Raw genomic sequence first — 26448 nt, forward strand, 5'->3', positions numbered from 1 at the left:
ATTTTGTACCATCATATAACGTCCCACAAAAACTGATTTTGCACCATCAGCGTCGATTTGACGGCGTCAATGGTGAGATGACGGTTTGTACTATACTGAAATAAATTTAAAACATTTTGTACCATCAAGTAGCAAAAATAAAATTTGTACCATATTGAAACATTTGTAAAATTTTTTGAACCACCAGTGTAATTTACCGTATATTAAAACATGTCCATCATGCTTATGGAGAGGGTACAGAGTTGTCCCCTACTCTCGGCGAACCACACTTTCTTCTTTTTATAAATTTTTTAATTCTTCTCATATATTAAAAGGGCCCATCATGCTTATGGAGAGAGTACAGAGTTGTCTCCTATTCGCGGCGAACCACACTTTTTTCTTTTTACAATTTTTTTAGTTTTTTTATTAATCGATGTACAAATTATTTCTAAGGTGTATATTGCGTAGCATCCAAATGTCCAATGCATCTGATTATTTTATGTGCAAGTAAGGCCGGCCAATAAGGTGATAAAATTCTTCTAATTGTGATTTCTTTCCAATCATAAGACTCGCACGTAATACTTTAATTTAATGTCTTAATCAATTGAAGTACACATATTATTTTTATAAAGATGCGAGGAAAATAAAAGGAAGGGGAAAATAAATGATAGGTAAGATGCGAAGTTATGTATTTGGCGAAAAGTCTTTACAAATCCTCCACTCTCGGTATTTATAGGCCATATGACGCATTCCATGCCAAAGAATGGACAAGTTACAATAATCGGAGCAATTAATGCTATCTAAGGAACATATAACCAATGTGATAAGGAAATCACTCATTCAATGCCTAATAAAGTTTAAATCAAATCGCATCTAAGCTAATAAGGAAAGCCACACAAACTAACAGCTCATTACCATGTCTCGGCCACATTTCCTTTGGTTAGCATCGAATCTTGCCTTTCCCGGAATCCAGTTGTCTTTCCTTATCTTTGGCTGACCAAATTTGGGTTCAGCAGACCGGACACCATCTGCGTGACTTGCCCAAAAAGAAAATATTCGGTGGGTAATACACAATCAAGTGATTGTGTAAAACTGCACCTCCGAATGACACCGCGTGACTTGCCCAAAAAGAAAATATTCGGTGGGTAATACACAATCAAGTGATTGTGTAAAACTGCACATCCGAATGACACCTATGAAGTAAAAAAGAGAGAGTTGTTGACGGGAACACCTGTCATTCGGAGGTGAAATTTTACACAACTACTGGATTTTGTATTACTCATCGAATATTTTCTCTTGCCCAAAACATGTTAATGGGTTGCTCTTCATGAATTGCGTTGTTGGGCTTCCCTCTCCGACGTTGGGTTTCAAGCATTGGCTAGAATGACTCGATCAGGCCTTGTCCCCACGCGTTAGCTTCAATCAAAACTCCAAAAGTCTTAGGTTGCGTTTGGTTTCATAGTAGGATTTTAAAATCAGATTTTGATTTTAATTTTGAGTGGAATAAATGGGATCCACCCTTGGATTTTGTATGAGTTATGTTGTTTTGTTGTGGAAAAAAGTGGTATAAATGAGGTCACTTTTTGACTTTGTATGAGTTATTTTGTTTTGTAGTGAGTAGAGTCAAGTTAGAATTGTAATTCTAAAATACTATCATAAAACCAAACAAGCACCCGTTCACGTCCAGAATTCCGCAAAGCGATGAAAATGAGTGTAAATACCTTTATTCAAATCGGTTCGCACTTTTTCGGTGAGGCGTTATGTAATTTTGGTGCGATGGTTAAATGTGAATATTGGCAGGCATAAATACTCGAATTATTACCGCCTTGAGTTATTTGTTTTCTTAATGATTTTTCTGACAGCCACTCAATTTCGTTCGGTCAATTATCTTTTCTCGTCGAGGTTAATTCCAAAATCTAATGATTGATTATTAGAAATAAATCAATATATTCTTGATCTTTTCCGGTGAATTATTGTTTACCATGTCATTGGAAAGAGAAGTAATTAAAAAAAAAAAAAAGAATGACAACAACCGATTTGCAAAATTAGATTCTGATTAGGGGGCCCACCAATTTGAATAGAGAAAACTAACAGTTTGGTCCTTGAAATTTTAGCGATCCAACACTTAAGGACCTGAATAATTTTTGCCAACACTTGGGTCCAACATTGGCCATTTCGTTATACACTTTTGGTCCACCCGTCACCTTCTTTGACGATAATCTCATGTGGCACCTTACCCATGAATAACTCCGTCAACAGTTTGCCACGTAACACAGATAAACGACTGCATTTTATGGACACCCCTTCCCATATAACGGAATGGCCAATGTTGGACCCAAGTGTTGGCAAAAATTATTCAGGTCCTTAAGTGTTGGTTCACTGAAATTTCAAGGACCAAACTGTTAGTTTTATAAAATATACATCACCTACACATCTATCTCGACCCAATCCGCTTTATTATAAAGAAAACACTACAAAGCATCTTTTTAATAATTGAGAAATAAAATTACATTAACTTCCGTTTTTTATTTTATTTTATTTTTATATATTTGAATATTTAATAATGATCACTGAAAGTAAATCATAATTTACGATCTAAATAGCAGTGATTTGCCGGCATACTATTATAGTAGTGAAATACAATATCCGTAGACAAGCTACGTTATGCGTAGGTGATATGTCCGGCATTGAAAGGATTAGACGAAGTTTAAGTCCTTAAAATCATCATAGTTGTGTCTTGTGTGTGTGTGTGTATATATATATATATATATATTATAGAAGTTTTTGGTGAAAAAAGAAAAGAAACTATGGGTGGGCCTTCATATCACGTGCCGTAGCCCATTCCTATGCCCGCTCTAATATTCCATCCGCTGGGCCCACATCTTCTCTTTGGGGCCCACCGTGATTAACGTCACGTCCCTTCACTTATCCAGAACGTGACGCTGCCATCCATGTTGGCTCTCCATCCGCCACGTGGACCCGGGCCGCCGTCAGTAATGACGGAGATTCCATTTGCGCCGTCCCCCGGAGATAAGACAGATAGATACTAGATAGCGCCATCCCGCATCAAATTCAAACGACGGGCACCACTGACGTTCTTTGTCTCCGTTTGCTATAATGACAGGTCTCGACGAATCAACCAATGACGATGCGTTTTTCCTCCATGTAGGACATGACTTGTCTCACGTGGCAATTTTGAAGATAAATTAATTGAATGCAACCGATCAATTGTTTTGCTCGGACCAGCAATCAGTCTTTTTGCCTCTTCAAGAATTCATAGGAAAGAAACATTTCGAATCAGCCTGTTGAAACGACATGCATAATATCAAATTGACAAGTTGAAGCCCACGATTTCCTTATTTATCGATCGATGATCTAACCCAAAAGTTTTTATTAAAATATCTATATATCTATCTTTAATGAGTTTGATTCAGAATGCTTGGTTTATAGTATGCTCTATGAAAGTACCCTAATTTATCCGATCACTAAATCATAACCTGAAGCATGACTATTACACAATGAATTTGCACCCTTACACGACTTAAAAGCAAGATGTTTTGGTTCGGTTCTAATTTTCTCTTGGCTATTGGTTCAATTCTGATTTGCTTGACTAGCCTTTCACTTTATTTGAATCGGGAAATGAAGGTGACTACGGAATTGTTATCAAATTATTATTAAAAATGTAAAATAAATTATGCTTCCATCCTTATTAGTGGAACTTGATATACTACTTCATTAATCCTGGTTGAGTGGAGCTTCTTGAAATCAAAGTTGAATTGTGCGATTATTAAAGTTCAATCATTACTTTTTTATCTTCAATCACATTATTGTAACCCCACTTAAATAAATAAATAAATAAATATAAATACTTTTTTTATCAACATATTTATTTGTCTTTTACCTTTTTCAATGGTAATGAAGTTAAATTTCGAAATTTAACCCTATTACCAATTGAACTCTTATTTTAGTTTGGTTCTTTTTTTTTTTCTCCACAAACATAAATTATTAAAATACATAATATTAATCGATTTCTTTTTTATCTTCCTAATTTTCGGAATCAAGAAAAAAAGTTAAAATGGTTTTATGTGGGTGGGGAAAATTAATAAAATTAAATTAAAAGAAGAAATAGGAATAAAATTGAAGTGGAGGGTCACGAATTTCTCCGACGTGTGACGCAACGTAATTCTCGAGGGACGCGAGGCAGCAAGAAGCCACATGATCCGAAAGCTCGCCACGTGTCCCCATCCAACGAGACCAAGGGAGCTGGTGGGCCACCCATTAGGGGAGAAGAACCGGTCCCTCGAGGCTCCGCCAATAACCGGCTGTAGCCGGTGGACCACCGGGGAATTACCGATAGATCTGGTAGGGGGGTGGTTGTCTGTTGGGTATAATAGAGCGCTCGTGGGGGTTTAAGGCCTACGGTTTTGAGTGGTTGTCAGAGGGTTTTACCGATCAGAAAGAGAGAGAAAAGAAGGGAAACAAAAGATTCCTCCACCCTCAATCATGGGATAGAGTCGTAGAATGTGAAGCTCTTGATCTTCGGATCCCCCGGCAGCTCTCCCATCCCACAATTCTCCTGTGAATTTCCTGGAATTCTCAGCTCAATTTCGACTTCTGGACCGGCGCCATTGTTTGAGGTGAGCACAGATCAGTTGCCTCGGGTTGCTGTGCCTGGCCCTGGAGAATTTTCAAGGATTTAACGTTTTTGTGGAATTTTTCTGACACCTGAGAGGCTAGAAGCTGAATATTTTGGAATTTTTTTTACCCGTTTTCCTTTTTTGGAAAAAAAATTATGATCTTTTTTGAAATCTTTTTGGTTTGATTAAACTCTGTCTTTTGGCGAAATTGGGGTTGAAGGTGCTAACCAACGATCTCTGTCGGACGTTATTATTATTATTATTATTATTATTATTACTATTTGATTTTCGAGGAGTTCAGTTCTACGTAGAAAAGTAGCAGCATGAATGACACGACATGATCGAGATAAGTGTTTTTTGAAATTTTTTTTAAAAAAGAAAGTAATTCTTTTGTTTTGGTTCTTGCAGGGCCTGTGATTCCTTCTCTAGCAAGTTTCTCTCCCTTTTCATCTTAAACATGCAAATGAAGTCCATTTCGTGAATTTTTCCATCAAAAACCGTTTTCGCAACACAGAAGTAACATGGTTGATGCTGTCTTCAACCTGGATTTAGAGTTTTTAAGCCTTGTTTTTTTCGTTTGGGTTAATTGCAATGCAATGGAAATTCTCATGCTGCTGGGTTTTGGATTAGGTTCTGGAGGTTTGTGCAATCGAATTACGGTTACCTTCCAAATGGATTGAAGAATACCAGTTCCCTGCATCTTATGTCTCCGTTTTTGGTATGATCTCTGCGATATGGTGTTGAATAGGAGGTTAGAATATGGATTCAATGGCTATCAGGTGCCTGCAATGCCTCGGGCTGCCCGATCAGCTAGAGTAAGCTTCTTTCACAATCATTCATCGATTTCATTTTCGCCAATTTCAACGTCCGTAGCATCTGACTATGGATCTCTGACCTGAGCCTTCTGATGCTTTCATGTTTCTCTAGAGGAGAGGTTCGCCTAACAAGAAAGTTGAAGACAATAACATGTGTGCATTCGACTTATTGGCCACCGTAGCTGGTAAGCTATTGGTCGGGAAAGATAGTTCTCCCTCTTCAAGCAATTTGTCGACTAAACAAGATCAGTGTGCAATCACTGTTGGCAACATTAAGGAAGAATTTCAGGCTCCGCAGAAACAGTTGGAACTGCAACCATATGACCAAGGATCCGGTGATATGATCTGCTTGGGTCCGAAACTTGTACCTGACTATCACAATCCTGTTAATTCTTTTAAAGAAGCTAATAAGGACGCACTGGGGTGCGCAGATACAATAGTAAATTCAGATGGCTCAGGTGGGTTAGCTTCTGAGAAGTTAGGAAAAGATGAAATGAGATATTTTGCTGAGAAGGTAACATTAGGTTCAGTTGAACATGGAAAACCTTCCAATTATAACTCGGAGGATGAAACCAAGAGGAAGAATGTGGTGGAACTGCTTAATTCCGGGAATGCTCCCCATGGTACCGGAGCCAATATGTACAGTGCTATAGGGGATCAAGTTGTTTGGGATGCAAAACCTCTTGTACAAATTAGTTCATACAGTAATGCCAAGATGTCTTTTAAAGAGACTGAGGAGCCTGGTCCTCGTAATTTATTTTCCCAGGTTAGGGATAATGTAGCATTAGATAGTAAAGATGATGACGAAAACTCCTCGGGGTGCACCCACCGTAGCACCACAAAGAACTCCTTTAAGCCTGCCCCATGTATGGGAGACCGGAGAATCAGGAAGGTACTGGCTTCTAAATATTGGAAAGTAGCTACAAAGTGGAAGGAGAAGCTGTTTTCTAGAAATGGTAAGTTTATTAGCTAAAGTTTTACGTTTTTTCCCTCCTGTCTTGGGTTATAATCCTGGCAAACTTACTGGTGGTCGGTATGCATCTGCAGATGTGGATTTGAAGGCTGATGGCTTTGACAAGAAGAGCTTTTATAAACGCCAGAGATCTCAGCGGAACTTCCCTTTCAAGAAGAGGAAATTTTTTGATTTGAATTGTGAATCGAACTCTGACGGAGAAATTAGTGGAGATAGCTGTGGTTGGTTTTCGATTATGCATCTGCTTTCTCTAGTTAGTACTCGTTTTTTCCTTTGTTAGTGGGATAATCATGCCCGCATTTACATGTTTGTCCCGCTTCTCTTGCAGCTGATCGGGAAATGTCATCAGTTGCAGGACAGCATTCACCATACCAGTCTGCAAATCCCCATGGTAAGTGAGCTTTTGATGACAAAATGAAAACTATGTAACTGGTCTTCAGAATCTAAGAGTCATGAATTTATTTTTTTTCCCTTTTACCTAGTGAGGGTGAGGATCGAGTCTTTTAGGGTGCCAGAGCTATTCATCGAGATTCCAGAAACTGCTACAGTTGGTTCCTTGAAGGTACGGTTTTGTCGCTTCTCGTGCAAATACTTTTCCTTAGATCCCTCTCATTGCAATGATTTTGTTATTCTTATTGATAAATGGTTTTCCCTCTACTCTTATTTGTTTATTTCTCGGCATCTACAAAATTCTGATGGTCATCATTATTTTTTTTTACTTAATATTGGCCCAGAGGACAGTTATGGAAGCTGTGACTGCAATTCTTGGAGGTGAATTACGTGTAGGTGTTGTACTTCAGGGGAAGAAAGTTGGAGATGACAGTAAAACTCTAGCACAGACTGGAATTTGTCATGGCAATAATCAGGTTGATGCTTTGGGTTTTACACTTGAGCCTAACTCTTCACAGGATCTCCGTTCTGCAACTCCAAGGTCCAGCCCCTCTCTTGTTCGTCGCAATACATCCTACCCTCACTCGAGGTAAAGAAAAGGAGAAGTTGCAAATTACAGTAAATGCTCGAGAGTTTCGCAATAGAATACTGGTGCTTTAGCGGATACAAGTCTTAGATGATGCAGCCTGATATTTGTATCTTGATGCAACTCTAATATGTGTATCTAACTTTGGGTTAGAAATTGTTTGGTTAAAGAATCTTTCAGAAGATTCTTATTTGGCCTTCCTCATCAGGTATCCACCTGCTCGAACTGAAGCTCGTGAGGGAATTTTTGATGAGCCTCAAGCGGTCAACAATTTAGGGAACTCAGCTGAGAGTGACCGTGGTTCAGCTACCTCTCCAACTGACCTATCAAACAAGGGCCTTGCAGACTCTAAGGCACTTGTGCCAGTCTCTGCTCTGAACAGGGAGACTCTCGCTGTGGTTCCAGTTCGTCGGAAATCAAAACATTCTGAGATCGCCCAGCGACGCATTCGTAGACCCTTCTCTGTTGCTGAGGTGGAAGCTCTTGTTCAAGCCGTTGAAAAACTCGGCACTGGAAGGTATGCATGATCGAATCACAATCATCATCTAGAAAAAAAGAAGCTGGTCAAAGCTTGGAAACAAGGCCCTTTAGGTAGGGGGGGTGCAGTACTGATACTGTTTGTGATTTTCACTTTTTTCCATGGAGCTGAACAAAGCTTTTCTCTTTAACTCTGCAGGTGGCGAGACGTTAAGCTTCGGGCCTTTGATAGTGTGAAACATCGGACTTATGTCGACTTGAAGGTGAGGATTTTAAACTGCAGACTGTATTTCATGAGGATCCCTTTTTCGGTTGTTATGTTTACCATATTTCCTTTTACTACTCCATCTCCATTTTGAGATCTGACTCCTGTTATCGAGATCTGCATTGGCAGACAGACAGAAATAGAGATAACGAGATAATATGCAGGACAAGTGGAAGACGCTGGTGCACACAGCGAGAATCTCCCCGCAGCAGAGGAGGGGGGAGCCGGTGCCTCAGGAGCTGCTGGACAGAGTCCTAACTGCCCATGCCTACTGGTCCCAACAACAAGCCAAGCAACAGCTCAAGCACCACCATCGCCGCCACCACCACCATCACCACCAACCCGAGACCCGTCTCCTCCTCTGATCCGATTCCTCAGAAGTGCACGGGAAAGGATCAGATATTCGATATCGTTTAAGGAAGGTACATCTACTGTATCTAATTATGTAATTTTCTTACTTGTATTGTCTGCTCCGTGTTCTGGTGACTTGTAAAAAAGCAAATGACGAAAAGGGATTGGGAAGTCCTCCTGTAAATGGGAGAGCAAATTCTTTCCTTCCTTTGTTTTTTAGCTGTTGTCTATGGCACACTCCCATGAAATTTCCTTCTGTGGATAGGACATGTTGTAAATGTCTTTTTTACCGGAATAAGACCCCTTCCGAGTTAATAAATATGTTATCTAGTAGCTTATCCGACACGCGTGAGATGTTATAATTAACATCGCATTCGAGCACGAGCTTATTCCTTTTGTCATTTTCAATAGATAAGTAATTTTGGTTGAGAATTGCAGATAAGCAAGTATGGAGACTGGGTAGGTTTTCTGGCCAGAATTCAGCTGGCCGTCTCTTTCGTTTCTCTTTTGAGGGATAAGCATTAGGTGCCATCTGCTGAGGGAAAAATTAAAAAAAAATTTTAAAAAAAAAGAAAAAAAAAATTCCAACGCTTATGTGGTGGGGAAGAAAAACTGAGAGTTCACTTTGGATAATGAAGAGATCATTTTCTTTTATTTATACTTGTGTGGTAAGAAAGATTTTTAATTTCATTTATTATCACCAGATTACTGATGAACCGTTGGTCATTTTCTTGTAATATATACTTTTACTGATAGTCATCTAGTAAATCGATACCGTGCCTCGAGAAAATCTCATCTTATGAGAAACGATGAATATGGTCGGTGATGTGATTTTCTTTATAAGACCATATGATCAGTCGCAACGATCGTTCTACTTATGATTTGCGAAAGATTATACCGACACAAATATGGTCCAAATTTATGTTTTTCAATTTTATATAAGCCAATAAAGTATGAAGCTAGTACTTTCTTATATGTTGGGGGTGGGGGCGTGGAAGGAGGGACCCAAAAAAAAAAGAAAATGAAAAAACGAGGGAACGTTCTTAACTCTAGATGGGCTCGGTGTCAGGGCTATCTGGGCCAAGCGTGGGCATGATCACAGTGGGCCTCTATGACTGATCCGGCCCAATACAACGCTATGTTTGGTTTCAGAGTCGCGATTTAAAATTTTAACTTTAACTTTAACTCAATACACTACACAATAAAACATATTTTTCCAAAGTCAAACTGATGGGCCCCATATATTATTTAATATACAATAACATACACTACCTAATACACTACACAACAAAACTGATGGGATCCACAGGCCCTACATTTTTTTTTTCATAATCAAAATCAAAGTTACAAATTCAAAACTTTAACTCTGAAATCAAACGCACTGATAGGGTAACTTCGTCGTTGAATCGAGAACGGCACATGACCGGGACAATGAGTCGTGCTAATTGGCGAAAACAACTTCGAAGAAGTTTCTGGGGGCAGAAGAAAGAAACTGAGCAAAAAAGCGAGTTGGAAAATTCAAAGCCGTTCACACGGCAAAAGGCGATGAGAAGATGAGACGAAATATGAAAGAAGCACCAAAAGTCATGTCCACTTTTATCTTTAAAAATATAAAGGATGAGCCGACACTTTCTGACAATGATGATTTTGCAATATTAAACCCTAATACGATCACCAATCAAACCCATTTAATTTGAAATTAGCCGAGTCTCCAATCCTAATCCGAAGAAGACTTTGCCTCTCTTGGAAAATTAATGGACGGGACAATTCCTTCCTAGAAAAAAAGATGTCTAATTGGTTTATTCATTAGTGGAGTCCAGTAGATCTATAATTATATAAATGACTTGGACATCCAATCCGATCCATGTCTTGGTTTCTAGAGCTTTGTGGAAATCTGCTTGCTGTTTAATATAAATGTGGGTTCCAGAAAAAAAAAAGTGGTAAAATGCGAGTGAGAGCTGTTGAAGTCATCGTTTTCTTTTCCCCTTTTCTACTTTCTTTCGCACTGTTATGCACAACTGCAAGAGCTCCCTACTGCAAAGCATTATCGAGCGCGACAGAGTCGTCCGAATCGGAAATGATGCTGGGATTTATGTACGACTGAACCGTCATCAAGTTCGAGTTCCTCTTAAGAACTAAGAACCAGTTTGCAACGTGTTCCATGCGTAACAACTATATGTAGAGTCTCTGATCGTAGACTGTCCAACTACGACGTTACCTCAAGTAAGCCTTCGGCATCCAGAGGTTGACCATACATATGTACTTGTAGGGTTCTAATTTAGCATGCAAAATGTCATAAATTTGCTCGCTCTTTTGTTCGTTTCTTTGTAATCCACACTCAATCTCAGGTGGTCGAGTGGTCCTAACTCATGCAAAGTAGCCATAAAATCCCAGGACTTGCTCGGTACATATTCGGCACACATACAGGAAAAGTAACACCTATTCGCTTGCGAATCAAGCACTCGATAATTCGGAGTTGGAGTTAGTGAAAGTTGCGGACTTTATTTGATTTTAGCTCCATTTATCTTTAAATTTAACGAAACAATTATTACTTTTTTTAAAAAAATTTTAACAATTCAATTCAATATTTAATACTGAATTCATTCAACTATTCATTATCTATAATTTAACAACGCAATCATTACTTTCTCTCAATTATTCATTATCTTTTTTCACATTTTCTTATAATTCAATAACACAATCATTACTTTTTTATTTTCTCCATTCACCTTATTATTACAACCCCAATTAAATATAAATATATATATATACATAGTTAGAATGGCGTAGGGTTAACTCAAATCTATTTCCAAATAACGCGTAGTAATTCTCTTTTCTGTCCGCTGGCACTTGACCAAATCGGACGTCGTTGCGGTCGGATTGCCCGTTGTTAAGTTAAGACCAAATACGGACGCGCTTAACCATCACGATTAAAATGCTTTAGCAATTCACCTAATAAAAAATGCTTTAGTAATTAACCCGGGAATGGGGTCATCACGAGGGGGACCGCTCAGACACCGCCACGTGTTGCGGGGCCCCACCGAGTTGACTGCACCTTTAAGTCCGCCCAGGTACGAGCGACAGGCCTACGGTGTGCTCAACCCGACCAACCAGTAGTAGGCAGCCGCGTCACAATGCGTTATGACGTTTCGTCATCCTGTTCGCGGGAGCTTATCCATCAGTAGTATCGGATGCAGAATATCAAAAACCAGCTGATGGACTGCTCGTTTAGAATACGATGAATGACCCGAAATAGACGCACTTCCTCTCCCCTCTCTCTCTCTCTCTCTCTCTCTCTCTCTGTGTCTCCCCTCCCTTCGTCTCTGAGAGGTTCTGAGGAAGCTTAAGCTTAGCTCGTGAGGCTCTTTCTGCTATGACGAGGAAGCTACCGACCTCTTGCCGGCGCCGCGTCTTCGCTGTCCCTCATCCCTCTTGATCGGGTAAGCTCAACCCTCCTAGTAGTCTGACTCTCGCCCCTTTATACTGTTCCCGATGAAGCTCATGCTCAACCATAGTTTGTTAGGTCATCTGTTTTGGGAAAGTTCTAGCGAAAGTAGTATTCCGATGTTTAGGTTTATTTCTCGATTAAGGTTCGCCGCCGAGTCCGATGTTATTCTTTCCTTGGCTGCCAGTTCTGTGATGCGAATTATCGATTTGATTTGTTCATCTGTTGCTTAATTGTAGGGAATTTCGTGGAACTTACATCGAGCTTGATTTTGAGAGTACATGTTCTGAGGCTCTGAGCTATATGGAGCTTTCTATTTGAGGAGATACTGAGTTTACACGGATTGAAAGACGAGCATGGATCCTTATTTTGTCCAACCCTGTCACCCCTTGAACGGTTTTAGTTTCCGGGAGGAGAGCCTCTTCCCTTTCCCCCATGGAAATCTCTCTGCCAGCTTAAGTTTCAGTCCTTTCCCTTTTGTGGCTTCGGAACCTAGCAATTCCCCCGCTACTTCAAGCGTTGTCGCAGAGGGGGATCTCCCTTTTTGTGATAGCGATCTTGATGATACTGTTTTCAAGTATATAAACCAGATGCTCATGGAGGAGGACTTGGAGGAGAGGCCCTGTATGTTTCATGACCCTTTGGCCCTTCAAGCCACCGAGAAATCTTTCTATGATGCCCTGTGTGAGAATCGTCATCCTTCGATGAATAATTCCCTGTCCCCTCCGTATGCTGATAATTCAGACGATAACTCGTCTGGTGTCAGTAGTGATAATGGGAGTAATTGCAATTCTAGTGTCACTAGTGGCAGTCCTTCTGTTGATTCGCAATGGACCTTCGACGCCAGTGATTACAGACCTTCTATACTGCAGTCTCCTGTTCCGGAAAACTTTGTTTTCCAATCGACTGCAAATTCTAATGCAAGGACCTCGCCGGATTCACAAAGACGATTTGTCGATTGTAATGGGACGTCTTCAGTGGGTGAGCTTCTGGTTCAAAACTTCTTTTCTGACGAGCTCTCAATGTCCTACTTCCGGAAAGGGATGGAGGAAGCTAGCAAGTTCCTTCCCAAAGGTAATCCTCTGTTGATGGATTCAGAGACGGGTACATTCAAATCCGCTCCCAGGAGATATAATTCTGCATCTCGAGCAAACTCCGAGAAGGATGCAGTTCAGCATTTGAGCTCGCCTCCTTATGGATTAAGGCTAAAGAAGCATGAGAGGGAGGATACCGGGTCTGAAGAAGAGAGGAGCAGCAAGCAGTCTGCTGTTTGCCTGGAGGATGAGACTGAGCTATCAGAGATGTTTGATCGAGTTCTTCTTTGTGCTCCAACGAAGGAAAGCTCTAATAAGACCATGCAGAATGAGTCGAGTCAAACTGAGACAACAACACAGAGTGTGCAATCAATAAGATTTACTGATGAGAAGCCTCTAAGTAACATGACTGTCAATAAGAAGGGAATGGTGGATCTGAGGGCTCTTCTTAATGCTTGCGCTCAAGCTGTCTCAGATGACGATCACAATACTGCTAATCACTATCTCCAGCAGATTAGGAAGCACTCTTCCCCCTTTGGTGACGGGTCCCAGAGGCTGGCACACTGTTTTGCTAAGGCCCTTGAAGCCCGTCTGGCTTGCACGGGAACCCAGATCTATGCAACTCTGATTTCAAAGAGAACCGCAGCTTCTGAAACGTTGAAGGCCTACCAAACTTATATCTCCGTCTGCCCATTCCAGAGGTTCAGCATCATTTTCTCCAACCACATGATCTTAACAAAGTTGGCCGAGAAAGCAAGCACTCTGCACATTATCGATTTTGGGATCTTATATGGCTTCCAGTGGCCTGCCCTCATCCACTGCCTCTCGAGGAGGGCAGGAGGGCCCCCCAAGCTGCGCATCACTGGGATAGAGCTGCCCCAGCGAGGGTTCCGACCGGCAGAGCGAGTCCAAGAAACAGGGCGTCGCTTGGCGAAGTACTGCAAGCGCTTCAATGTCCCATTCGAGTACAATGCCATCGCGCAGAAGTGGGAGACCATTCGAATTGCAGAACTTGGGATCAGACCTGGTGAGGTGGTGGCGGTTAATTGCCTGTTCCGGTTTAGGCATCTGTTCGATGAGACAGTGGTCCTGAACAGTCCAAGGAACCAAGTTCTGAATCTGGTGAGTAAAATCAGGCCCAGTCTGTTTACTCATTCGATTGTGAATGGAAACTACAATGCCTCGTTCTTCGTTACGAGGTTCCGCGAGGCTCTGTACCACTACTCTGCGATGTTTGATGCCTTTGATGCTAAGTTGCCTCGAGAAGATCCCACGAGGCTGACCTTTGAGGAGAATTTCTATGGGCGAGAAGCCATGAATGTTATCGCCTGCGAAAGCACGGAGAGGATTGAGAGGCCCGAGACATACAAGCAGTGGCAGATCCGGAACACGAGAGCTGGGTTCAAGCAGCTCCCATTAGACCCGGTGATTCTGCAGAAGCTGAGGTCGAAGTTGAAGGAAGGGTACCATGAGGATTTCGTGATAGATGTGGATGGGAATTGGATGCTTCAAGGTTGGAAGGGTCGAATCCTTTTTGCTTCGTCGTGTTGGGTACCGGCGTAGTACTCGAGAATCATTGAAGGTATTGACTTTTCTGGTGGTGGAGATGACTTCGTGCCCTGCCACCAACGGAATAACAGGTTAGAGCAGGTCCTGATTATGTTGTTGTTACTTATGCTCCTTATATCGTCTAGTTTGGGCAGTTGGGGGTTTCACAGTGAAGAGGAACTCGTAGTTTAGCTGCTCTTATTCTATACTTGTCTTAGTTATACCCTAATGTAGAGCTCTTTACTCCCTGGCTGTCTGTCTGTCTGTAGCGTTCTGTATCAGTAATGAATAAAAAAGCTTTCAGTTCGAGTTTCAACTGACGAGCAGTCCTATTCTGTGATGAGTCCCGCGACGGACAGTACAGAACTTGTATCCATGTGAGCTGCACCTACAGGGTCGCAGTCGCTTTCATGCTGATTACCAGAAGCTCCTTTTCCTATTTATCTGTCTCAACTATTTGCCCATGAACTTCGCCGAAGGAGGAACATTTCACATTAGTCAAAACTCAAAACTAATGAGGTGGGACAATGAGTTTGGTTTTAGATTTAAGTAGGGTTGAATTTTTATTTTAATTGGATTGTAATGATTGTATTGTTGAATTATGAGAAAAATATGAGAAAAAATAATAAATAGTTAAAAAAAGTAATGATTGTATTGTGAAATTGTGAAAAATAATAATGGATAGTTAAGAGAATTTAATATTAAAAATTAAATTGAATAGTTAAAAAAATTGAAAAAAAAGAGAAAAGTAATAATTGTATTATTGATTTTTATTGTGTAGTGAGTAGAGTTAAAGTTAGAGTTAAAATTTTAAAAATATAATTGCGAAATCAAACGGAGCGTTATAATTCGAGAAAAAAAAATCATAGTTCGATGATTAGACTCTTCGACCATCTTTTTGTTTTTTGTTTTTTTTGTTTTTACCGAAATATCATACTCAGTCGAGAAGATAAAGATGAGAATGATGCAAAGACTTTCGCCATTGAAGTTGAAGTCCCACCACAGCGACGTCATGGAGGTACTAACTATTGGGGCTTGGACACCGTCCCTGTTCCTCTTGACTGAGTCAAAGCGGGAGAAAAGTAAAATCTCGCACGTGTCAGAAAATAAACTCTTTTCTCTTACCGAACTCTTTTATCAAATTTGGGAATAGTACAGTGTATTTCTCGTCTGGTGACTAAGATGTTTCAGATTCGATATTCAATGAAATTATATATGCCTTTTATTACATATTTAGAATTTTTATTTCAATATATTAAGTGATCTTTATTGTAATCGAAAAAAATAAATAATAAAACCCTTTTCCACTCTTCAAGCAACACATAGCTCGCCACGTATACAGAAGATGTCCCACGTGGGCCCACCGTATCCGCTGTTACCCGATAGCACGGGACCCACACACTCGCTTGCTATGGAGCTGTTGACGTCCTCCTCCTCCTCCTCCTCCTCCTCCCGGCTGCTGCCTCGAAGGTCACTCAGTCGAGGAGATAAATAAACAATTGACCCAAGATAATTTTATTAAACAAAAATTATATTAATTAAAAATAAAAGTAAAAAAGATAAATTTCATATTAACTTATTCAGGTGATAATTGCAAAGGCTTTTTTTTTCTTTTTCTTTTGTTTAATTTTATTTTTATTGGTATATTTATTAATTAATAAATTTTCGGTGCAAAAGGCGCACTTTGACTAGCAGACATTTTTCTTCTTTATAAAAATGAGAAGCTCACGTCTTCCCTCTCAAGTCTCAAAGCTCCATTCCTGGGCTGAGCTGAGCTGAGCTTCTTCTCCTTCCACTCTCTCTCTCTCTCTCTCTGGTACGAACGACATGAAGCTCCATCTCTGTTCTCAGGTCTCACTACTACTTCCCAGTTTCAGCTCAAATTCAACCGAGTGAGTCATATCTTCAGCTCCTTAGCTGTCCATCAATCTCGAGAATCCCTTTGACTGAATCATTCCGTTCTTAGTTTTCCTCTGTGCTTTGATTGCTTGAATCTCCCTGTAGCGTAGCATAGAGCCTTTGTCATAGTCTGCAATCATATGTTTTTTGGTTTTCTGGTGCCTGTGAATGAAAGTAAGTATCTTGAGTCGTCGTTAGAGCTCTATGTGAGAATCTGTGGTTGATTTTGTTTGAGCTGTGAATTTTCGATATAAGGGTTTGCCAGTTCGATCTAGGGATCCGTGGGGTTGTCCGGTGTAGATGGCGATGGATCCCCGTTTCGACGACCTCTCCTTCTCGATCGATGATTTCAATTTCGATGACGGTCGTAGCCCCTTACCTGATTCAAACCAATCCCTGAACTTTGTCAATGGGGTCGAGCCCGATGAACCTGCTCTGGGGTTCGACTCCGTGACCGTACCTCCTTTCTCAACCCAGCCCGTTGCCTTGAACTACTTGCCAGTGATCTCCACTGACGACCTCGATGGAGAGTTGGTATTCCCAGGTGAACTGGGTGGAGGATCCCTCGAGCCGTCGGTGAGCACAGGCACCGGCTTGAGTGCAGGAGGAGAATCTCCTTCTTCCTCAGATGACAGTGATTCGTCAGATCCTGTTCTCAAATATATAAGCCAGATGCTCATGGAAGAGAACATGGAGGAAAAAATCTGGATATCGCCTGATGCTTTTGCTCTTCAACACACCGAGAAATCGTTGTACGATGCCCTTGGCGAGAGGTACCCTGATTCACCCGATCAATTCCATAATTTCGATGTCAGCCAGTTCATTGAGAGTCCGAGTGGCAATTTCTCAGGTAGTAGTAGCGATCATAGCAGTGTTGGTACCGTTCTGACCAGCACTAACTCCAGCAACTCAATAGATCCAAGTTGGCGACATGATACTGGCGAATATAATCAGACCACTACACCGGCAGTTCATGCTCTCCACCAAGTTCCTCAGTCGGATTCCAATTACAGTTTGCAGTTCTATACGAGTTCTCTGAGCAACTCTATTGGTGATGCCAATGAGTTGGTGGACTCCTCTGTCCTAGTCAAGAACATTTTTACTGATAATGACTCTGTCCTGCAATTCAAGAGGGGGTTAGAGGAAGCCAGCAAGTTTCTTCCGCCTAGCAGTCAATTGGTTATTAACTTTGAGAATGGTAGCTCAGGTTCTGAGACTAAAAGCAGGACGTCCTGGGTTGCTGGCCAAGATGATAAGAGTGGAAGGGAGGACATGCTCGGTGGATCCAGGGGAAGAAAGAATCATGAGAGGGAGGATGCAGGTTTTGAAGAAGGGAGGGCTACTAAACAATCGGCCTCATATGTGGAAGCAGGAGAGGCTGAACTCTCGGAGATGTTTGATAAGGTTTTGCTTGCGGTGGCTCCCTGTTCTACTGACAGCTGCCGATCAACAGATGCCAGCCAAAGCAAGGACTTGAGGACCAGTGCACAGGTTCGTGGATCTAATGGTGGAAGGGGACGGGGCAGAAGACAGGGGAATCAGAGCTCGGTGGACTTGAGAACGCTTCTGATTCTGTGCGCACAAGCCTTATCTTCTAATGATTTGAGGACTGCTAATGAGCTGCTGAAGCAGATTCGACAGAACTCGTCGCCTTCGGGGGATGGATCCCAAAGGTTGGCACACTACTTTGCAAATGGACTTGAGGCACGTATGGCAGGAAACGGCGAGGGGACCCAGAACTTCTGCCACGCGATTGTTATGCAGAGGAGGTCAGTGGCCGATGTGCTGAAAGGTTATCAACTTCATATCTCATCCTGTCCGTTCAAGAAGTTAACCATCATGTATATGAATTACATGATCTTGAAATTGTCAGAAAAGGCTAGCGTCCTCCATATTATAGACTTTGGTATCGCATTTGGCTTCCAATGGCCGATTCTTATTCAGAAGCTGGGGGAACAGCCCGGTGGGTCCCCTAAGCTGCGAATTACGGGGATAGAGCTTCCACAACCCGGGTTTCGCCCAGCAGAAAGAATTGAGGAGACAGGGCAGCGGTTGGCCCAGTATTGCAAGCGTTTTAATGTTCCCTTTGAATTTAATGCTTTGCCTTCACGAAACTGGGAAACCATCAGAGTCGAGGATCTAAAGATCAGAAGTGGTGAGATGATTGCTGTGAACTGCCTCTATCGGTTCAGCAGTCTTCTTGATGAGACAGTTGATGAGGACAGCCCGAGGGATGCTGTCCTAAAGCTAATTAGGGAAATAAAGCCTGATGTCTTTGTTCACACGATCACCAATGGATCTTACAATGCTCCCTTCTTTGTGACACGGTTCAGGGAGGCACTTTTCCATCTTTCTTCGATCTATGACATGTTTGACGCTACCATTACCGGTCAGCAAAGGGATTCTAAAGAGAGGACAATTTTGGAAAGCGAGTTCTATGGGCGGGAAATCATGAATGTGGTAGCATGTGAGGGGCCAGAGAGAGTTGACAGGCCCGAATCCTACAAGCAGTGGCAGGTTCGTCACGGGAGGGCGGGCTTTAAGCAGCTTCCTCTTGAGCAAGAGGTTATGAAAAAATTACGGCATAAACTCGAGTGCTGGTATCACAAGGACTTCGTGCTGGATGAAGACGGCAACTGGATGCTGTTGGGATGGAAGGGTCGAATAATCTATGCTACTACCTGTTGGGTACCTAGCTAGGTTGTCTTTGCAGTGTCGGTACGACTTTAAGATATGGTTTGTAATTTGTTAGGCAGTATATTAAGATAAATGCTTAGTTGTCTTGTGGTTTTCCGCTAACTCTGTAATTTTATGTACTGGAGTTACTTCTCTGTTATCCGTAGTTAATTAAGTTGAAGTGATCTTCTATCATTCTCTGTTCTTTCAGTTTTTGTTGTTTTTAATGATTGACATCTTTGAGGAGACGAAGGTGGTTAGCCAAACTCTCTTGCTGCATTGAGAAAACCCAAGCTGGCAAACAAGAGGACTTTGGTATGAGGGCATGGTACTGTCATTAGATAACGTGATCAGCATGTCGGTTTCTTTACAATATGCCGGATGAAGGCAATCTTAAACATTGAACAGTCAAAAGGCAAAACATCTTGTGCTGATGATCATGACACTAGTGAAGGATCCATCAAGAAATTACGGTCGCTTAACCACTTCTGCAGTAACTCTTTTCGAGGTTAAAATATCTCTCAGTTGATAATCCGTGCCAGCTCTTGTAGTTCACGCATCTATTGCTCATCGAAAGCTGATGATTAACACATACCACGTTTCTAGCGACTCATACAATTAAATTCAAAACTACATTTTACGCTGGAAGTGAGATTTTAAGGACTGGTTCTTTTCCATAAAAAAAAAAAAAAAAAGAAGAAATATTAAGCTTTAGGTACACGGTTTGTCATGTTCGCATAGTATATATCAAGCTTGGTGCTGAAGGACGAGAAGATTCTTCGAACATGAAGATATATATTCATATGTACTGTGCGCCTGTGGCCTGTATTGTATGCAGATAAAAAACGTCACAGTGCCTTATCAACCGAGCTGCATTACGCTATATACGCAAGGACCTGCCGCCATTTTATCTCTAATTTGTTCCCGATTTCTTGTCCTCCTCCATTCAATTGGTTCAAGAGACCAAACTGCAGGAAAATCAAAGATGGTGGAGAAGGTGGCAGCTGATGCCTTTGTCTGCAGACTCTGATGGTTCCAGCTAGCTAGGTTTACTAACAAGGTAACTTATCCATCATGTTGGACTAGTTAAGACTTTTTTATTTCTTTCTTTTGCGGTTGATTATCATGTGATTCATTAGTATATGTATGGTCTCTTGACTGTTTGAACCCCATTTGACCGCCATACTTTAGTATCATGTGATCCATTTAGTAATGGAATAAAGTTTGATTTAGTTTGATTTCACGGAATAAAGACAAATGTAGTTGAGAAAATTTATTATTAAAATTAAATAAAAATATAAAAAATAATGATTGTACTGTTGAATTGAAAGAAAAGTAATACATAATTGAGATAATTTAGTATCGAAAATTAATTGTAACAAGAAATAAGAAAAAAGCTTGCGTTTGGTTTTTAAGTTGAATCATTATCCAACTTAATTTGATTTTATATAGTGATTATAAGTATTGATAAATATACGGATATGTGAGAATATATATATGTATATATATATATAAATGTGAAAATAGATGAAAAATTTATCATTTAAAGATTGATTATAAAAATAATTAGACAAAAGTATGATTGAAATATTGTTATTAAATAGAGAAAAAGATAAAACAACAACGATAGTGTTGAATTTAGGAAAAAAATAAATTGAGTTGGGCAAAATAAAATTTTTTATTTAAAAATCAAACAAAGCCTAATAAGAGACTTTATTATTAAATTGATATGAAAGATTAAAAAAAAAAGTAATAATTATATTGTTAATCGGGAATAAAGTAAAATTAAATATTAAATTTACCTCTTTTCCAAATGAAGTACAGTGCTAATAAGCAGGAGAGGAGAGGAGAGGAGAGTAGAGGAGACCTTTAGGTAGCAGCCTTTCACTGTACATGCATAGAATATACTAGAATGGAGCACACTGGTCTTGTTTTTCCCTACCTGGAGGCTATATCAGCCGACAAAATTATCTCCTAGTACTAGACAATAAATGCGCCAATTATAGGGAAGAACAATATATTTAATAGAGTCTAACGCTTAATTTAATTTAATTTCTTGATTATTAGCAGTGAGCTATCACGGGCATTTTACAGGTACGCATAGAGGCATATATATTAGCATTTAATAATTGAGACACATTTGAATGCCACTTGAAATGATGAGGAGTTCAATGAGTAATTCTAAAATTTTCTCAAAAAAAAATATTTTTAATTAATTTTTTTTCCCGGTGTGCATCTAGAAGCCTAATAGATTCATATTAATTCAGTTCGAAACAAGTCGATCCATTAAGTAATAAAGCTATCTCGATCATGCATTTTTTTTATTCACAATATTCGAACTCGAGACTTTATTTGAAGAGATAAATATCAAACCATTTAAATCAATCAATGTTGGACGTTGAAAATTGCAGTAACTTTTGAATTAGGAGGTTTTGGTTGTGGCATTAATTACGAATGAAGAAGTGAATTGTCTCGCTATCCATGGAATGATTGACGGCAAAAGGGCATATTATATGGAAAGTTTTCCTTAATCGTTTCTGATTTTGATCTTTTAACAATTCATAGAATTTGAATTTGATCCTTGAGAATCTACTGAAAAAGGAGAGGAAATCAGAAACCTCCATCATTAAAAAAAAAAATCTCTATTTGGCTGAGGAAAACCTCCATGATCAAATTGGAGAGATGAATTGGGAAAATTAAGAAATTAAACTATAAAGTTGCATGGGTCAAGAGATTATTAGCAGTGCAAAAGTGGGTGTATTACATATTGCAATAAGACGAGGAAAAACATTTTGGATAATAAAGTAGGAGGACAGCGAGTGGTGATCGAAGACGGCAATTATTGATTGGTGTTCCTTTCACAAAGTATAATTGGATTCTCACATCCCAACCTCCATAAATGATAAGAATGTCAAGTTTGGTTTTTCAATTTTTTTTTTGACTCCTTTTGAGGAAAAACAAAAGAAAAAGAAAAAGAAGCATATATCATGTATGACTTGTTACCGGCTACTGTACTTTCAGGTTAAATATATAATCGAGATATTTTGCTGAATATAATCGAGATATTTGAACCTTTTGAAATTTCATACTTCTTCAAAGAGTGAAAAAACGCCATAAGTTATATATATATATATATATATATATGTGAAATTTACATAGCATTTGGTAAATAACGAAATTAAGTTTGATTTAATTTAATTTAAGGTGATGGAGACAAAAATAGTTGAGAAAAGTATGCGAGAGAATTTGAAAAAAAATTAAAAAGTAATGATAGTGTTATTGAATTGAGGAAAAAATGTTAAAATTGAAGAAAAATATTAAATAATCGAGATAATTTAATATTAAAAAATTAATTGTAATAATATATAAAAAAATGTATGAAAAAAATTTGAAAAAAAAAGATAAAAAAGTAATGATTATTTTGTTGAATTGAGAGAAAAGTAAAGTAAAATTAAATTAAATTAAGTAAAGTTTATTTTTATAAACAAACAAATCATTTTATGTTCATTGTACGAACTCTTTCTCACTTAAAAGAAAAAGAAAAAGAAAAAGAAAAAAAAAAGAGTATCAATTTATGATAAAGGATCAAAAAGCATGAGGCTGCGTCCATCTGTTTCCGGTTAAGAGGAAAATTGCCCGAGACAGCGAATGTCAATAATTAGTGCCTAAAGTTGTTTTGCTCCTAGGCCTGCCAGTTTTCTTTGAAGATCGTCTGGTATTTACAAGCTGTTTGTTGCCATGTTGTCCTAATTAACGTCATACTGGTGATGGTAGGTGAAAGACATTATCCACATATATATTTTATATAATTTTAGCCGTCCCATAGTGACATCATTCTTTGAAGATCAATGGGAAAGGAGTAAGACGACGGGCAAAAAAGTAAATTATCTTTTTTTTTTTTTTGTGTGCAACTGGTATCAAGCCATATTTATTAAGCATAAATCTCTCTTGCTTTCGATTTTTTTTTTTTTTTACATTTTCACAAACTTATAATCGAGCTCTTACTTAAAAAAAAAGTCAAATCACATGAATTAACTTAGATTACCAAATCACCTATTCAATTATCTTTGATAATGTGCAAAGTTAAGCAAAGGAAGGAAACGATCAATTCTAGCGTTGGCATACATAAACAAAGGAAGGAAACGATCAATTCTAACATTGGCCTACATTATCTTATGTGTCATTCCATTGACTTTTTTGTATGAACTCTACCTTTTTACATGAAAAATAAAGGACATGTGACGTGCACCAAAGACAACGTCGGGACATATTTCATAGCAAAAGCAAAAGCCCTAAACAGAAGAGAAGGGGAAAAAAATGAGAATCGGTTATGATCAATATATATGTTTTTTTTTATAGCATCTGAGATCATATGGTATGGAACGTCTTTCTTTTGAACATAATATATATAGTTGCAGCATCGAAGGTGATAAGTAGCACGATAAGTGTGCACGACAATAATATATGTGTTTGAAATATTGTTCAACATCGGAGAAAGTATCTAAGGGTAATTTAAGAAAAGTCTACTTAGATGGACAAATGAAAAGGTTGTCTTCAAAAGCCTAATTATGAAATCCATTCTCTCCCTCTTCACACCTCAGAACACAACACATGCTGAGGTCCACATATTCTCGTACAATAAAAAAATGAGAAAATTAAAATATCAAAGGATTTATTCATTAGACATCCTTAGAATTAGAAATAAAAAATAAAAAAAAATCATAGAATCAATTTTTCATCAGAAAAATGACACCATCAGCGATTCTATATGTCGAGGGAAAGAGTGGAAAAGAATTATTTAATAATAACATATGCATAAGAATTAATGCGAATAATATATACAGTAGTGAAGTACGTACGTGTATATAAATGCCTGACCATAGCCCCCCTCAATTTTCGCTCATCAGAAACAATGATTGACCATAGCCAAGATATTTATCCAAGTGCTTTGAATTGGGTCTACGTTTTAGAATGAATTATTCTGCTATATCTTCTTCTTCTTCTGTTTTTTTTTTTTGGATAAGCTATTCTACTATATCTTGTTCTGTTTAGCAGTTTAGTTTTTTACTTGAATAATTGAGATAAGTTGCACCAAAAAAAGTATAAAATAAACAAGTTACAGGTAAATAATTAAAAATACAGAGATAGGGTTGGAATATAAATTTAAATAATTCATTTTATAATGGATAAATGGATAGAAATATTGGGGGGTGACAGGACAGGAAGGTATGCCTCTGCCCACTTATATTCTATCTTTCTAGAGCATCTCATATCATGCAGCGTTCACCATTTGGTCATATCTTAAGCAGCAAGAAATTAGTAAGTCTCCTCCTTAATATCCCCTTAGTCAGACATCTTCTGTAATGTTCTTCATCCATCAGTAGTTAGCTAGCTTGTGGCATATACCATGAACCAGGAAGTGGATAGAGGGCAGGTTCAATATATATCTATCCCGTAAAAGACTGGTTCCGCCATCTTTCAATCTGGAAATTTACTAACGCGTGTCTTCCATAAGACTGAACTAATCATGTAATATCATTCAATTATTTGTTCATAATCAGATGACAGATGAAGAACCCACTTATTGATTTGGAATGGTTAGAGTAATAAGCTTAATGAAAGTTTAAAACAGCTAGGAAATGGCAAACATATCTGTTAGGTCCATTATTCAAACATCAAAACCTATCCAACCCTATTATTATGTTTGTATAATTTACCCGTAGTGAAACATCGTGCTATTGGTTGGACTCGGGTCTGATTTCACCGAAACAAGCTACTTTCATGAAATAGTAAGAACTAGCTAGAGACAACTTCGTGGGGCTTATTAGTTCAATGCTTTCAGGGAAAAATTTAAAAAAAAATCCTTGAGTTGCGACTGAAACACCTTATTTGATATTATAAGACTCAGCCCTAATCCTAACTCGAATTGTGTATTATTGATGTCTAACAGATAATCACGGGAAATACAAGAGACTGCACAAGTGATTTTTAAGTTAATCATTCAAATCAAGTTGATCAAGGATACCACCAGGTCCCATCCGATGACTCGGTGTTTATACTGATAATGAATCTCTCCGTCAATTCAAGAGGGGATTAGAGGAAGCCATTACGTTTCGTCCATGCAGTCAATTGGTTATTAATTTCGAGTTAGGCAGCTGAGATTCTGAGGCTAAAATCTGTACTTCCGGGGCTGCAGGTCATGCTTGGAAGGGAGTACATCCCCGGTGGATCCAGGGGAAGAATGGATCATGAGAGGGAGGTCCCAGGTTTTGAATATGGGAGAGCTACTAAACACTCAGCCTCACATGTGGTGAAAGCAGAAGAGGCTGAGCTTTCGGAAATGTTCCATAAGGTTTTGCTGGTGGTGGCTCCGTGTTCTACTGAGTGCTGCCAATCAACAGATGCTGGCCAAAGCAAGGACTCGAGGCCCGATCCACAAGTTCGTGGGTCTAATGGTGGAAGGGAACAGGGCAGTAGACAGCGGAATAAGAGCTCGGTGGACTTGAGAACGCTTCTGATTCTTGAGGCTCGTATGGTGGGAAATGGTGAGGGGACCCAGAACTTCTGCGAGGCAATCTTACCCAAGGGAGTTCAGTGGCCGACCTGCTGAAAGGTTGCCGACTTCATATCTCAACCGGTCCCTTCGAGAAGTTATCCATCATGTATGTGAATTACATGATCTGGAAATTGTCACAAAAGGCTGGCGTCCTCCATATTATAGAATCGCATTTGGCTTATAAGAGATCGGGTACGTAGGTAAAGAGAAATCCGCGAATTTATAAGAGATTGGGTACCACAACCGACTAGCTCGAGTTTTTGGATTGGAACTGGACCCAATCGCTTATAGACCCCGTGAAATTTTATAGGTAGGAAGGTCCACTCTTCACGCCGAGCGCGAGCACATACTAGTATTGGCCAATAGACATAGTGCACCTCGTGGTCTCACCAATATCGGAGGTATCTGTCTCTGGACCGCGGCCCTGCTCTTAGTCTTACCATGGTTTTGATAGCTTTAAGGCTTTAGGCTCTCGTAGAGCCTCTGTGGTTAGCAGGGTTTTATATATTTGGAATTTTAGTCTGCTTGTGTTGCGTGTAGAAAGATGAGTGTTTTCGAGTTGTTAATTGTTGCAGTAGAATTATTGTTTTTGGGTAATTGTTGCGGTAGAATATAATCTTGAGTTGTAGGATTTGTTAGTTTATGGTTAAGATTCAACATTTGTGGGATTTGCCGGCACATGGCTCGCCGTTTCGATCATTTTCCCTTCTCAATTGATGATTTCAACTTTGGAAGCAATAGGAAGGACCTTTCCCAATTCAAACTGCTGTCCTAATGGGTTCGAACCGTCTAATGAGCCCGTCCAGGGTCCATGTTT

The 26448-nt window shown here is 39.5% G+C and overlaps 4 protein-coding genes across 7 annotated transcripts; all 4 read left to right on the forward strand.

Annotated features, from left to right (window-relative positions):
- Positions 1-4390: 4390 nt before the first annotated feature.
- Positions 4391-8816, forward strand: LOC116201969 (telomere repeat-binding protein 1). 2 transcript variants are annotated; one of them, XM_031533458.1, is made up of 10 exons: positions 4392-4616; positions 5247-5431; positions 5544-6387; positions 6479-6625; positions 6733-6795; positions 6887-6966; positions 7139-7383; positions 7589-7897; positions 8057-8120; positions 8287-8816. In XM_031533458.1, the coding sequence occupies exons 2-10, from the start codon at positions 5351-5353 to the stop codon at positions 8485-8487; spliced, it is 2034 nt and encodes a 677-aa protein (XP_031389318.1). In that variant the 5' UTR covers positions 4392-4616; positions 5247-5350; the 3' UTR covers positions 8488-8816. The 2 variants fall into 2 exon arrangements, 1 of the variants encoding a protein (XP_031389318.1); XR_004155967.1 differs by lacking the exon at positions 8287-8816 and having other exon boundaries at positions 4391-4616; positions 7589-7971; positions 8057-8119.
- A 2893-nt stretch (positions 8817-11709) lies between these two features.
- Positions 11710-14820, forward strand: LOC116201968 (scarecrow-like protein 14). Its single transcript, XM_031533456.1, has 2 exons — positions 11710-11913; positions 12158-14820. The coding sequence occupies exon 2, from the start codon at positions 12275-12277 to the stop codon at positions 14513-14515; it is 2241 nt and encodes a 746-aa protein (XP_031389316.1). The 5' UTR covers positions 11710-11913; positions 12158-12274; the 3' UTR covers positions 14516-14820.
- A 1397-nt stretch (positions 14821-16217) lies between these two features.
- Positions 16218-19280, forward strand: LOC116200022 (scarecrow-like protein 34). The gene has a single exon (XM_031530678.1). It carries the CDS (start codon positions 16700-16702, stop codon positions 19097-19099), a length of 2400 nt encoding a protein of 799 aa, XP_031386538.1. The 5' UTR covers positions 16218-16699; the 3' UTR covers positions 19100-19280.
- A 5007-nt stretch (positions 19281-24287) lies between these two features.
- LOC116198838 lies at positions 24288-26309 on the forward strand. Of its 3 annotated transcripts, XR_004155396.1 has the most exons (3): positions 24288-24394; positions 25026-25106; positions 25272-26309. XR_004155396.1 is itself a non-coding variant. In XM_031529094.1 (2 exons), the coding sequence occupies exons 1-2, from the start codon at positions 24350-24352 to the stop codon at positions 25683-25685; spliced, it is 459 nt and encodes a 152-aa protein (XP_031384954.1). In that variant the 5' UTR covers positions 24297-24349; the 3' UTR covers positions 25686-26309. The 3 variants fall into 3 exon arrangements, 1 of the variants encoding a protein (XP_031384954.1); XR_004155395.1 differs by having other exon boundaries at positions 25026-26309; XM_031529094.1 differs by lacking the exon at positions 25026-25106 and having other exon boundaries at positions 24297-24394.
- The last annotated feature ends 139 nt before the right edge of the window (positions 26310-26448 follow it).

This window comes from Punica granatum, chromosome 3, assembly GCF_007655135.1.
Source record: "Punica granatum isolate Tunisia-2019 chromosome 3, ASM765513v2, whole genome shotgun sequence".
Taxonomy (NCBI): domain Eukaryota; kingdom Viridiplantae; phylum Streptophyta; class Magnoliopsida; order Myrtales; family Lythraceae; genus Punica; species Punica granatum.